Below are 14,650 nucleotides of genomic sequence, written 5' to 3' on the forward strand. Positions count from 1 at the left end.
CCACCAAAGAGGGCCGGAAAAGACGTTTTCCGTCTCGCCCTTTAAAAAACACCCCCATTGGAGGCCGGCGGGTCGCTAAGTAAATCCTCGCGAGAGCCACCGGCTTCCGCCCGCTTCCTGCACCGGGCTAGCCAGACCGGAAGGACGGCGGTACTTCCCCGCCCCGGGCCCTACCTCACAAGGCCGCGCGGCCCCAGCTGCGGCCAATCAGCAAGCTCATTGTAGGCCGCGGCGCGGACAGCCAATGGCAAGTCGCGGCGCGCGCAGAGCTTCCTCTCTTCCGCACCGGCCCCCTCCCTTCCGCCCGCCGACTTCCACTCAGCCTCTGGCGGAGGAAGTGATGTCACAGGCCCCATGTGAGCGGATTGCAACACATGCAGCTGCCTGGAGAGAGGGAGCCGGTGTCCTACGTCAGAGCCGCCGCCGCGGAGCCGCCGCCGGGGAGGAGCAGCCGCTGCCGCCCAGGACTGGGCCCTTAGGTAAGCCGAGGGAGGGAGAGGCCAGCGACCGCCGCGGCGGGCCGCGCGAGGCGGGAAGAAGAGGGCCTCTTGGGGGTGGCTAGGAAGGGGGCCGCTCTGCCCCAGCGGCGGCGCTAACTCTGTGGTCTTGGTGTCTCCGGGCCCCGCCGGGCCGCTCTAGGGAGGAGGAGGCGAGAAGATGGCGGACGACCCCAGTGCTGCCGATAGGAACGTGGAGATCTGGAAGATCAAGAAGCTCATCAAGAGCTTGGAGGCGGCCCGCGGGTGAGCGCCGCGTCCGGCCCCCCCGTGCCCTCTTGGTTCCCGGACCCCTCAGGATGGCCGCCCCCGCGCCGCATGGCCGGATGAGGAGAACCAGGCACTAGTCAACTCCCGCCTTCTGGATCTCTGGGTAGTAGCCCCCGACTCAGGGGCAAGGGTCTTCGCGGTGGGCCGGGGAAGGGGTCCTTCTCCTGATTCGGGGTAAGGGGCCCCGCTCCCGGGGTTCGGACCCCTTGACCCCCTCGTGGAAGGCCATTGCTACTTTTGAATCTCTCTCTGGCCCTTGAATCCAGCACCTCCGTCTTCGAGTTCCAGTTGCTGCCACCCTACTTGGGTGCTGTTGGGGGAAAGAGCTCGGCCTTTCTGAACGTCGTTCCCTGATTTCCTCTCTTCATGTTTCTCAGCCAGGTCTCATTAAAATGGCCTCCCCCTCCCGGTCTTCTGAACCGGGTCGGTGAAGTTTGGATGGGACCGGGAAGGAGGAGAGGTGGCCAGGGACAACCTCTTTCTGACTTTCCTTGGTATCTCCGGGTTTTCCACCTCTTCCAAGATGACTTCCCCCAAGTCCTCCAATTACCCCGGAGCTTCCTGGTGTTAGCTGTTGAAGTACCCACCTATGAAATGAAAATGCCAACGTGTGGGGGGTGGGGTAGAGAGGAGATTTGGGTGGACGAATCTGCATCTGTATATACATGAGAAACAGGGTTATGGGGCCGTTAATGTGAACTGTTAACTACGGGGTCCTTTTTGGCCTCTCTGGAACTTACAGGGATAGAAGTGCCTGATGTACTAATGCTTGTTGAAGTTTAGAACTGAATTAGGTGGGCTTTGGGTCTCCTTTTGTAAATTTTGTGGGTGTGCACTATGAGAAGGTTAGATAGAAACTGGTTGTATATGCTTTTTTTTTTTTAAAGTTAAAATTATTCATTTGGAGAAGGTGTGTCAGGTATTCCCATTTTCTTAGTTTGTTTATTTTGTTCTTTTCCCAGTTATAGGAACTTTTTGCTTACAGGAAGTGGCTCAAAAAAAAAAAAAAGCGTTTGGAACATTACATATTTGTATGTCTGAGCATTCTTAGAATAGCAGAGTGCCTTGCCCCGGGCCATGTTGAAAATTTGTTTTGAACACAGGAATTGAACATTCTGGTTTCCAGCCCAGGTTTGTCATCGATTGCTTGATTTGCAGTGATAGAATTAATCAAGCTTTTAATTGTTACTACATGAAATAAAGTGTGCTTAGTTACATGGAGGGCCCAGAGTTGTTAGATTGGTTTTGCTGTTGTGTTTTCTTATTAAATTAGTGACAGTTCCGCTTGAAATGAAGCTTCTGAAAGTTTGACTATCCATTCAGTGACTTGGGCTTTTGCTAACTCTTTACCTAGTACAAATTGAAGGTGGCAGCTTATTTTTAATTTTTTTGTTTGTTTTTTTGAATGTAATAAAATAGATCTTTTTAATAATCTTACAGGAACTTGAACACAGATGGGTTTTTTTGCCACATGGTAGAATGAATAATTACTCTCCCATGTGTGAACATACTATACAGGAGGGGTAGGTAGTACAGGTCATGACCCCTTATGTATGATGTACTATCAGGAATTAGATTTGTTTCACTAGTATCTTCTGTTGTATTACTTTTAATTGAGTATGGATTTTTGTTGCAGTGTTTAAAGTTTGATGTGACCTGTAGATTTGTTCTTGTTTGTCTTCACGTTGGGGGCAGTGTCACACATTAGAATCTGCATACATTACATTCTCTGAAAAACTCTAAAATGTGAATTTATGACTATAATTTGACTGTTGTCTGAGTGTAGTAACATTAAAAATAACGTTTTGTGTAGTAACAGCATTCCCTTCTAGTGCATGATGAAGGAAGCTTATTCTCTTCATAGCCATGTTACCTAGCTACTTGAAACTCTTCCTCTACCCTTTAAAGCTTTTAGAGGCTTTATCTCTTTTATTAGCAAAGTTCAGTCAAGTTTAAAGCACATCAAAAATGAGGTTCTCATGCACAACTTTACTTTTAAGTGATGGGGTTAGTTTGGACATTTTAGACAAGGATTAAGCTGTCTAGAATAGCTGGAAGTGGTCTTCATTTAAACAAATAATATGGTTGATAATCATGTCCTACTTTGCTTTTATTTAGGATTTGGTTGCATGTTGATCCCATGAAAATTTTAAATTTTTTGCCATCTCTGGGTATCAATAAGGAGCCACAACTGTATTCAGTTTGGCTCAGAAGTTTCCCAGTACATACCAGCTGCTTTTAGGGAATAGGAAGATTTCTGTTCTTGGCTGAATTGTATTAAAGTCAGGCCCAGATTATTATAGAGTACGGTAAGAAATATTTTGCCTAATGCTAAAATATTTTAAGGAGAAATGTAATGATCTTTAAAGACAAACTGGATGACAGAATGAATCTTTGTGTGCTGGTGTTTGGGGGTTGTCTTTGGGTTTAAGGAGAAAACTGATGTGTTCAAGCATGGTTATTAGCACTGAGTGAAACTTAGTGATGGATTAATAGAATAGTTTTTGAAATGTTTTTTTGTTTGGGTTGTTTTGTTTTTTGTTTGGGGTTTTTCTTGTTTGGTTTGTTTTTTAACCCTCTTAGCATTGTAGAATTCTGGGCATGAAAATCATATTGGTTTGTTTTTAACAGTAACTGTAAGGTACGCTTATAGTTAACCAAAAGAGTAATTTTGAAATTGAGAGTCAGTTTATGATTATCTCTTGAGTGCTCGCTTCGGCAGCACATATACTAAAATATGATTATCTCTTGATAATATCACTTAAATGTAGCTTAAAAAGGGAACCACTGCAAAATGGACTCAGTAATTAAGTACATCTGAACAAAGTGAGGTTTCTAAGCACAATAATTATTGGGTGCTTAGTATATTATAGACACTGTGTTAAGTAATACACTATTTGATTTAATCCTCAAAAGAAGTACTGCCACCTTTTGATAGCTAAGGCACCTGAGGTGAGAGGTTAAATAAGTTGGTATCTGAAGTGTAGCAGAGCCCAGGCCTTGAACCAGTATGTTACGCAGTGCAATGAATGTATGTTATGTTTTCTGAAAATACAATACTGGAATGACTCAGATTGTAATCTAAGCTACAACAGACTATTTTATTTTAAAATTTTTACTTATTTATTGAGAGAGAGAAGCAAACTCACCACTGTGCACAGAGCCCAGTATGAGGCTCGGCTAAGTCTCACAACCCTGAGATCATGACCTGAGCTGAAACCAAGAGTTAGATGCTCAACCAGCTGAGCCACACAGGTGCCCCTATAACAGGCTATCTTAATGTTGTCATTTCTGTGGAAGAGCATTTGTAAGAGCCAAAATGGCTAAAAGAGGGAACTTGGAGTCTTTTTGTAGTCCACATCACACTTAATTTTCTGAGTTGAAAGAAGTGTTACACATAGATCTTAAATTTAAGTTCATGGAATATACTTATTTAGTTTCATAAAAGTCTGGTTGAATGTTAGTTTCTTTGTGTGTTAATAAAATAACCTGCCACTTCTTTTGATATACTAAATCCCACTTGAAGTTAGTGGAAGTTCTTCCTGGTTTATGATTGCTCCTGGTACATTCTCCACCATTGGCTTAATGAGGACAAATGCGTACATAAGCCAGAACTGGAACTAGGGCCATGTGAATGGAACTGTGGTTGTGGATAGTTAGGATAAGGAACTAAAGCAGGTAAATATGTTTTACAAGAAAGGTGAGTGGGAAATTTTGGTTGTTTTTTCCTTCTAATGTTTTCTGACCCAGCAAGAAGTAGCTCCAGATACAGGGCTGGAAGATTTATAGTTTTCAGGGAATAAAATCATTGCCAGAGCCTGTTCTAGCCAAGGACAGTGGTAAATACGACAAACAGACAAGGATAATTTGGGTTAAGTTGCATCTGTGGGTGTTAGAATATTTTTCGACTTACCTTGACCAGGGAACCTTGTATATTTCAAAAATAATGAAGGCTTAGTCAGATAACCCATTTTTGAAGATCTGCACAGTTTGTAAACTTTGAGTCTTATGGGCGTTTGGGGGGCATTTTTTATTTATCAGGGAGAGAGCGCAAGTAGGCAGAGAGGCAGGCAGAGAGAGAGGAGGAAGCAGGCTCCCCGCCGAGCAGAGAGCCCAATGCAGGACTCTATCCCAGGACCTTGAGATCATGACCTGAGCTGAAGGCAGAGGCTCAACCCACTGAGCCACCCAGGCGCCCTTGGGGGCATTTTTAAATCTTACTGTTTAGTTTAAAAGAACTTGTAGATATTTTGACTTTGAAGAAAATAGAATTATCCTAGTTAACATGACTGCCTTTCCCTCCCTGAAATATTCAGCTTCTTTTCTCCTCTACTCTAAGGAGTTCTGATACCTGATTGGGGGGGTGGTCCCCCACACCAAGCAGTTCTGAGGTTCTTAGCGGACAGCAACTGTGGGTGTCCTACAATTTAATCTAATTCTGGCATTACATAAAGTTAGTATCTGATCCCATAAAGTAAAGTGCTCAGTCCCACAAGACTGTCCCCATTTGTGTCAAGTCTGGGCCTCTCCTATTTCTGACCTGTAGCCTTTAAATTGGGGATTTAACAATTTGCTAGAATGGCCCACAGAACGTAGGGAAGCACTTCACTTATGTCCAGTGTCCTTTTTTATAAGTATGTACACAAATGAAGAGTACATAAGGTGAGGTCCAGAAGCATCTGAGTACAGGAGCTTCTGTTCCTGAGGAACTGGGGGGTATTTCCTGGGCTTACCAACCCAGAGGTTCATTAAATCTTGTTCAAGGCTTTATAGAACTTAATCTGCAGACTCTCTCCTTTCACACCGCAAACCTTTCCCAGAGGGCTGTGGATGGAACTGAAAATTCCATCCCTTAGTTACCTCATCTTTCAGGTGACCCCAGTGGCCCTACCCTAAGTCACTTTATTATAAACTCAGGTGTACTCCACAGAAATTCCTTAGGAATAACAAAACCCATCACCCAGAAAATTCTAAGAGCTTTAGAAGCTCTGTCAAAAACCATGGACAAGGGCGCCTGGGTGGCTCAGTTGGTTGAGCAACTGCCTTCGGCTCAGGTCATGATCCCGGGCTTCCAGGATCAAATCCCGCATTGGGCTCCCAGCTCCTTAGGGAGTCTGCTTCTCCCTCTGACCTTCTCCTCTCTCATGCTCTCACTCGTTCTCCCTCAAATAAATAAATAAAATCTTTAAAAAAAAAAAACAAAAATCATGGACAAAGACCAAATATATTTCTTATACCACATAACCATTTTTTAACATCTCCACTAAATTCCTCACATGTTGAATTAAAAGTGAGGGGTGCCTGGGTGGCTCATTTGGTTAAGTGTCTGACTCTTGATCTCAGGGTTATGAACTGAAACCCTGTGTAGGGGGGTGCCTGGGTGGCTCAGTGGGTTAAGCCTCTGCCTTCGGCTCAGGTCATGATCCCAGGGTCCTGGGATCAAGCCCCACATCGGGGGGCTCTGCTCAATGGGGAGCCTGCTTCCTCCTCTCTCTCTGCCTGTCTCTCTGCCTACTTGTGATTTGTCTGTCAAATAAATAAATAAAATCTTTAAAAAAAAAAAAAAAAGACAAAGAAAGAAACCCTGTGTAGAGCTCCATGCCCCAGTATGGAGCCTTCTTAAGAAGAAAAATAATTTTGTGAGATTGTAGACTAGGTTTTTTTTTAACCTTATAGACAAATGATATGGACGGACTATTGATATGATTTGGATCTATTAAAGTATCAAATGTGTTTGAATACCTTCCCCAAGTAAAAATTGTTGGTTAATAGAACATTTACCTAAATGATACATGGAATGTTCTCAAAGCCATGAGTTTAAGGTACTTTAATTTTTACTTAAGTTCTCCATACCTTAAAGGGTTGCTTATAACTAAAGTGATACCAGAATATTCAGGCTTTTAGAGAGGGGTTTTTTTTTTCCCCTCCCATTCTCTTCTGCGCAAAACCCACCACCCCCAAGAAAAGTCAAGAATTAGAATGTTTTTAATTTCTTGGGAAGAGATGAATGTAGACCAGAGTACAACTACAGACAGAGGTCTTGGTGGCCTCTCATGAAGAGGTCATGATATAGATGCCACTAACGGGTCTGAGCCATGAGAAGAGAAAGATGGGGGGGGAAGGAGGGAGTATATTTTATAGGGTATGGTAGTGTCCTTGAGGCAACTCCCGAGTGTCATAGGTTGCTTTCCTCAACCCAGAACTAGTTCTAACAGCCGTTGTATTCAGGAATAGTGTTCTGTGCACTGTGAACCTAATGAACAATTACTGTCTTTGAATTTCAACTCTTGACAGACTTCTCATTGTAATAGCAGATACCCTTCCAGGAAAGGAAGGCTTACTGTGGACATACTCCTAGGTAAGCACAGTACCTAATTAGAGTAACATTTAAGGCCAAATGCCCTTTGGGTTATAGGTGTGTCTGTCTTACCCCCCCTCCCCTGACCAGTTGGACTCTTTTAGCATTAGTAGAGGGCCCTTTTTCTTAGACCTAGGGTTAAGAGTGTGCCCATTGTGGCCCCTTGTGCTGGATGTTCTGTTGTGAGAAAACTTAAAATAAGTTTGGCATCAGGGTTGAATGGTCTTAGATCCTACTTGAAGATTCAGAAGGAAAAATTCGTATCTTTTCCATAGACCCACAGCTGGAACTGTCCCAGCTGAGAACATGGAGAGCAGAAATTTCTTCAGAGTCCAGTGAATTTTCTAGGGATCTCAGAACAGAACCCTTTCATAGGATACATTCTATAGGTACTTCTTAATTCTTCAGCAGCCTCTTACCTTAATGAGAGTGAGAAGGGATTAGAGGGGTTCAGGGTTCTTTTTTCCAACATACTGGAAATTAGGTTTCTTGTGGGCACTCTCCTCAAAGAACATGAAGGCTCCCTTTGGTAACAACTTTATCTCAAGCCACTGGATGGACACAGTTTAAACCCTTGCCTGCTGTCTATTAAGTTGGAAACTTTCTGGGTACCTGGGTGGCTCAGTTGTAAGTGTCTGCCTTTGGCTTGGGTCATGATCCCAGGGTCCTGGGATTGAGCCCTGCATCAGGCTCCCTGCTCAGCAGGAAGCTTGCTTCTCCCTCTCCCGCTCTCTTGCTGTCTCTCTCTGTCAAATAAATAAGTAAAATCTTTTTTTTTTAATTTTTTAAAAAAAGATGGAAACTTCCCTTTTTTCTTATTTTTAAACCTTTTTTTTCCTTTGAGTATAAGTGAATGAAAATTAAGTAATTTTATTTTTTGCTTTTTTCTCATCTCCCCCTAAACATCATTGAGTTTAAGAGCCATAATTTCATTATCATTCATGATACAAAGATGAAAACAGATTTGACTCTTACACATTATACATTGATCACATTTACTGTGCTTTAATCCAGCCCTTTATCTTTCATCTACTTAATTTGTATGTAATGGGTGCATATAAGTATTCATGTGTTAGTTTTTGTTTTGTTTTTTTAAGCCTCCAAGTTCTGTATCTTTAACAGCAATTTTCAGATCCAGAGTTTTCATCCAGCCTGTGCTTTGTCTCTTGTCACCATCCTTCCTGTCCATTTCAGGACTTGACATTTTCAGATACCTGACAACTGCCTCTTGTCGTGCAGATAACTTGGGGATATTGGGCCCATACTCTTCTGTTTTCATTTGATCCTCTAAGGTCTTAGAAGAGTGATCCTAATCAAAACAAAAGATTGTCTTTTCCCTGCCATGTTTGGGGCCTTCAAATGAGATTTTCCCCCAAACTCACATCTAGGTATATGAAAAATGAAGCCCACAAATGCATTTTTACTACTACTAACCAGTCAACTTACAAGCATCAAATATCTGCTGTAAGTTAGACACTGGACATTTGGAAGAAATGTGTAATATAATGAGAGCATGGTCTGACACACAACCGTGGATTGATGATATGAACCATTTCCAGAACTAGAGAATAACACAGTACATGTTGAAGCGGGCATAGTGTAAACAGATGATTAGGGTCTTGAATGAGGTGTTGGACATTGTCAGAAACCAAAAGAGAGATTGTGTAACTGCTCCAGCAAATTTTCTAGGGGAGGCAATTATTGTCATAGAATGTTACCTAGGGCAATAGTAGTATTTGGCTGATACAGTATATTTGATACAGTGGTGGAGTGGAGCTGTAACTGATCTGCAGCTTTGAAATTATAATTGACATTCATTCCTGATTGAAAGCCAGTTAGTCTAAAATTAGATCCAAGAGCTTTGTGTTGGTTGATGGTTGGTGAGCTGTCAGGGTATTGAAATAGCGCAGAGCATTTGTGTGTGTGTGCCTTGTTTGTAAAGTTGGCATGACAGAGCTGAAGACAGTCCCAACAGTTTGCCTTTCAACCTAAATAAACCTTAGTTTGCAAGTAGTGAAAATGTGCTGATCCCCAAAGAGGAATACCTTAATACCTCTGGATATTTTTAGCTTTTTACTAAAAAAGAGTTTTCTTCCTTTCTTGGCTAACCCCATTTTCTGGCATCTTCTGGCCTTCCACTTAAGCAAGGAGGAGCCTCAGGAAGGACAGAGTTAGAGGTTCATGACTGAAGTATGTTTTAATAAAGTAATAAAACTAGTTTTCTGAAGATGAATAGCATACATTTTGACTCCTCACGACAGCTCTGTGAGGAAACTACTACGACCGTTTAATGGATGAAGAAATTGAAATACAGAAAGGTTAGGTAGCTTGCATCTTACCACAACCTAATAAGGGGCAGTGCTAGATTTTCTGTTCCCACTTTTCTGGTTTCAGAGCCTGTGATCCTATTATACCACACTACCTTGCTCTTTGATTGAAATTTCTTTTGCTAAGTAGAAACATCTTCCATTCCCTTTTGAAAGGACTCTTGTCCAAGGAGGTTTGCATTGTACTGGAGGGGGCAGGTGTGCTGGATATAGGAGCAAAGATAAAAAGAAAACAGGCATGCTTTTTTGCATATCTACCCAAGGAAGAACTTGCGAACCAAACATACTTACTCTTAATGAGCATCACTGGTGAGAAAAATAACTTGCTTTTAAATCCTTCCTCAGAAGTTCATTTTGTGTATTAGAACAGTAACAGGAGGGCAGTGGCTTTTGTTTTATTTGAAAAATACTTGCATTGTGGTAAAGAAACATTAGGTGAACTGTCTCATTATAGGATCCCATGTAGAACACTAGCCCCTAAAGCTGGTTGTGATTGATAATCAAGGCTTTGCCTTGATGTGTGAATACTAGAGAAAGTTTCCAGCTTCTGCTGGTCCTTGGTGGAACATTCTAGTAGGTTAACTTTTGTGAAGTTGTTAATTTTTTTAAATATTTATTTATTTATTTGTTTGTTTGTTTGTTTATTTTTAGAGCAGGGGTCAGAGGGAGAGAGAGAATCTTAGGCAGTCTCCACACCCACGATGGAGCCCGATGCAGGGCTTGATCTCACAATCCTGAGATTATGATTTGAGCTGAAAACAAGAGTTGGACGCTGTACCAACTGAGCCACCCAGGCGCCACTATAATTTTTCTTTTCAAGGCAAAATAAATGCCTGTAACTGTAGAAAAATACACCAGATACATGCATTTTTGTTTTGAATGACTAAGTAATCGTAGTGCTGTTAAGCATAAAATACTAAAATGAACCTTTGCAAACTTTCTGCTGGAAATTTTTGCTGGAACAGGTGAGTTATTCTGTTCTCTATGATAGAAGCTGCTTTAGTGTCTCGGTATGTTTAGATCTTGGGCTTTGTCCCCTCTGGTAATGGCATCTGACCCTGAGGTCAGTTGGATAAACCAATTTCAAGTAACTCTGTCTAGCCGTTTGAACAGTAACAGAATCCTCCCTCCTCATTCGGTATTCTGCAAGCTCTTTATAAAAGGCAGCCCCATCCGTCTCTAACCAGTATCAGAGATGATGGGAGCGGGGGAGGGGGGAGCATCAGGGCATCAAGTTGAGGATGAACAAAATAAGGGTAGCAAAAGAAGACTCTTTGGAAGTATTGGTTTTATTTTATTAAAGACTATGGTTTGGGGGTTTTGGCAAAGCTAAAGCTGGGTAGTCAGTAATTTCTATGCAAGTGTTAGCTCCTCTCCAAAACTAGTAAATTTTTCATTGGTATTTTGTATGGTAGTTTAGAAAAAATCTCTGGTGTTGGTATAGAAGAGACTATATAGGGAAGATCTTATTTCTCACATTGGGAATTAACCGTTTGTTTATTTATCAAATTCATGTGCTGTAATGATTTGTGCCCTTAAGCTTCTATAGACAGTGTAAGCAGCATGTTATTTCAGTTTTCGATACTTGGTGGAAGAGAAAATGGGGTCAGATCTTTGAAGTGACTGATAACCAGACAGAAGTAGTGACTGACTGTGGGTTATATCAAAATAATGTGAACCCATACCATAGCTGTAGGATGAAGCTATTCAAGCTTTTATATAATAAAATTTCTTAAAGTTTCAGAGGGGAATAGGTTTCTGTATTTCTCCCTTATGATAAATTACAAAACCATTTCTAGTGTTCTGGCCATATTATTTTGAACTGCATTTTTGGTTTGGTTCATTTGTTCTGTTGGAAGATTTAGTAGACCTTTAATCCAAGAAAGGTAATTACCACCTACTAAAAGTTACCTTTTATTTCTGGACTTAACTCAGATTTTTTTTTTGTAAAGATTTTATTTATTTCTTTGACAGACAGAGATCACAAGTAGGCAGAGAGGCAGGCAGAGCGAGAGAAGGGGAAGGAGGCGCCCCACTGAGGAGAGAGCCCGATGCAGGGCTTGATCCCAGGACCCTGAGATCATGACCTAAGCCAAAGGCAGAGACTTAACCCGCTGAGCCATCGGCGCCCCTGGACTTACTCGGATTCTAATAAGACTTACCACCTTCTAAAGTGCTTCCCCTCTCCCTTCTAGCTGTGCTGTGATGTTTCTGAAGGTACTATTAAAGAGCAGAGGGGTAGGGTACAACGATGTAGAGTTCCATCTTGTTACCTTTTTAGTGAGCCCTTAATATTTACTATCCGTGCTAGGCACGTGACATATATTACAGAATTCTCATGACCTTGTGAAGAAAGTAGAAACTGAGGCCCAAAGAGATTCATTTATGTGAGTTGCTGTAGATTATACAGATAAGACATGACATAAACCCAAGTCTGTTATATAAATCTGGGCTCCTGGGGTGCCTGGATGGCTCAGTCAAAAGAGTATGTGACTCTTGATGTCAGGATCATGGGTTCAAGCCCCACGTTGGGCATAGAGATTACTTAAAAATAAAAAAATCTTGGGGCACCTGGGTGGCTCCAGTGGGTTGAGCCTCTGCCTTTGGCTCAGGTCATGATCTCAGGGTCCTGGGATTAAGCCCCGCATATAGGGCTCTCTGCTCGGCAGGGAGCCTGCTTCTCCCCTCTCTCTCTGCCTGCCTCTCTGCCTACTGTGATCTCTGTCTGTCAAATAAGTAAATAAAATCATTTAAAAAATTAAAATTAAAATAAAATTTTTAAATCTTATTTTAAAAAATAAAATTCTGTGCTCCTAACCAACCTCCTACACTGTTCCCGTATTAAACCCATATCAGAAAGATTGCTATAGTCTCAAACTTTAAACTTAGTTTTGCATGTTTGGTAAAAGAAAAATAGAAACCCCATTGTGAATAAAAAAGCATCTGACTTCTGCATGGGTCATGATCTCACGGCTCTATGCTCTGCGGGGAGTCTGCTTATTCCTCTTCTCTCCCTCTACACCTCCCTCCCGCTCATGTGCTTGCACTCGCACTCTTTCCCTCTCCCTCTCTCATATAAATTAAAATCATAAAAAATGTACGTGGATAAAGGCAGTAGAAATTGGTGAGGAACTCATTAATTTACAGCTGGTGATCCATATAATGTGGCTAGCTTAGCAATTCCCAGAAATGATTTGACTGAGATTTAAGTTGAGATTTTTGAGCTTGGAAAGGGGATGGTGGGAATCCTTGCCCACCCATATCCTAGGCACAACTCCAGTCATCAAACATTGGGATGAAAGCTTGGGGAGCATACCCTCTAAATCCCAACAAAGAGTGTAGTCGGCAGTCTACTTCCTCCTGGTCCTAAACTGAAAGTAATTCTGTTAAGTAGGGGTGATGAAATCTGTGGCAGGTATTTGGTGTGCAGTGGGTGTTCTGTCCTGGAAAAGTTGGACAATTCATTGTGGTTGTATTGCTGCTAGGGTAAATGACAGCAGCTTACCTACAGCCGGTGGGCTCAGTTTGTCTTACGTAAGTTGGGATGAATTCATGTAATCTCTGGCTTCAGCTGGCTAAGAGATCCTGCTTAAAGTTACAGAAAGCAAGCCAGACCCAGTGATTCTCAGCCCTAGTTACACATCAGAATTGATAGAATTGTATTTGAATCAGTCTTTCTGAAAATTGAGGCTCCCTCTTCTAATCACCACTACCTTCACTGTCCCTATTCAAGAGCAATTGAATCAGAATAGAGGAAGGGAAGATCTTTTTGTATATGAGCATTTATTTTTTGTTTTGCTTTTAGAAAGTCCCTCAAGGATTCAGGGTTCTCACGCAAATAGTGGTTGTCAGTGGACAACCTTGTGTGAACCATGTTGGTTTTTTCCAGCTACCTTTCTAAACTGTTCTTGAGCATTATTGATGATGAACCTTGATAAAAATCTTTACAAGTCAAAGAGTGCCTAGATTTTCTTTGCTTGTTATTGGTCAGAAGGCACGTTGGATCTAAAGGCTGCAACTATGTGAGACCTAAAGTTACACACACACCCCATAGTCCAGGCTTTGCTTTGAATACCTTGCATTTTCTGTCTTAAGACATTTCAGTCCTGACACTTCAGGTGACCTTATACATGTTTCCCTGTCCCTAATGCTTGGGGTGCATGAAACCTTGGATGAATAACTGGTGGTACAGTCGTAACCTCCCATGTTAGGTAGAGAAACTTTTCTTCAAAGTTTATTTGAGACTGAAGGAAGGAAAAGCTGTTAGCTCTTTATTTAAAATTCTCTTCCTTCCTGAATTTTGTCTAGTTTTATTTACTTTCCGCATTTAATCTATTTACAGCTACTTCCGTCTCCCGCTGTTTTGTTGCTCAGAAGTTAATTTCATCAGAAGTTTCATCAGAAGCATTGATGAACCTTGTTTAATAATGGGAAAGTACCCCAGATAGGGTGATAACAAGAAGGAATCCAAGAGCAGAGGCCCTGGGAAGCCTTTTGTGCCACATTGTTGTATGCTTTGTCTGGCTTTGCCCAGTTTTTACAACCCGCGTATGATTCATTGCTGTACCTCACAATTCACTGACTTTGAATGAGAGTCTTTCAATTTTAGAAAAAAGATATAGGGACAAAGCAGAACAGTAGATGAAAAATGTTAAATTTTAAAAAGGATGTAGTTTGCATATGTATCCAGTAACTCCTTGGTGAAAGCTTTACTTCACTTCTTCCTGTGGATTGTTTTGGTTACTTTCAAATGAAATATTCAGCTTCCTTGATTTTATTTTGGTGTTTACACAAACTGGTCTAACAACCTTGATTGGCTTACCTTGGGGATAAATGAGCATTTATTTTGTTTGGAAATTTTCCTGGAAAAACTTTAATCTGTTTCTATTAAACCCAACATTAAAAAAAAAAAAATCAGGGGCGCCTAGGTAGCTCAGTGTGGTTAAAGCCTCTGCCTTCAGCTCAGGTCATGATCCCAGGGTTCTGGGATTGAGCCCCGCATCTGGACTCTCCGCTCGGCAGGGAGCCTGCTTCCCTTCCTCTCTCTCTGCCTGCCCCTCTCCCTACTTGTGATCTCTGTCAAATAAATAAATTTTTTAAAAAAATCTTTAAAAATCAGGTATTATAAAATAGCCTTTAAATTTTTAAGGTGGAGGCCATCCACTTAATGATGATGAATTTAAAAACTTAAGGTGTTT

The 14,650-nt window shown here is 41.7% G+C and overlaps 1 protein-coding gene across 3 annotated transcripts in view; it reads left to right on the plus strand.

Annotated features, from left to right (window-relative positions):
- Nucleotides 1–345: 345 nt before the first annotated feature.
- The window catches only part of ETF1 (eukaryotic translation termination factor 1), a 29,695-nt gene continuing 15,390 nt past the window's right edge, over nt 346–14,650 (plus strand). The window contains exons 1-2 of one of the 3 annotated variants that reach the window (XM_080803698.1): nt 346–479; nt 640–743. In XM_080803698.1, coding sequence (XP_080659824.1) covers nt 658–743 — 86 coding nt within the window. In that variant the 5' untranslated portion in view covers nt 346–479; nt 640–657. Of the gene's footprint in view, nt 480–639; nt 871–7,000; nt 7,126–14,650 lie in introns of those variants that run through there. The other 2 variants (XM_080803700.1, XM_080803699.1) reach the window with 2 other exon arrangements.

Source organism: Martes martes (assembly GCF_963455335.1).
Source record: "Martes martes genome assembly, chromosome: 5".
NCBI lineage: Eukaryota > Metazoa > Chordata > Mammalia > Carnivora > Mustelidae > Martes > Martes martes.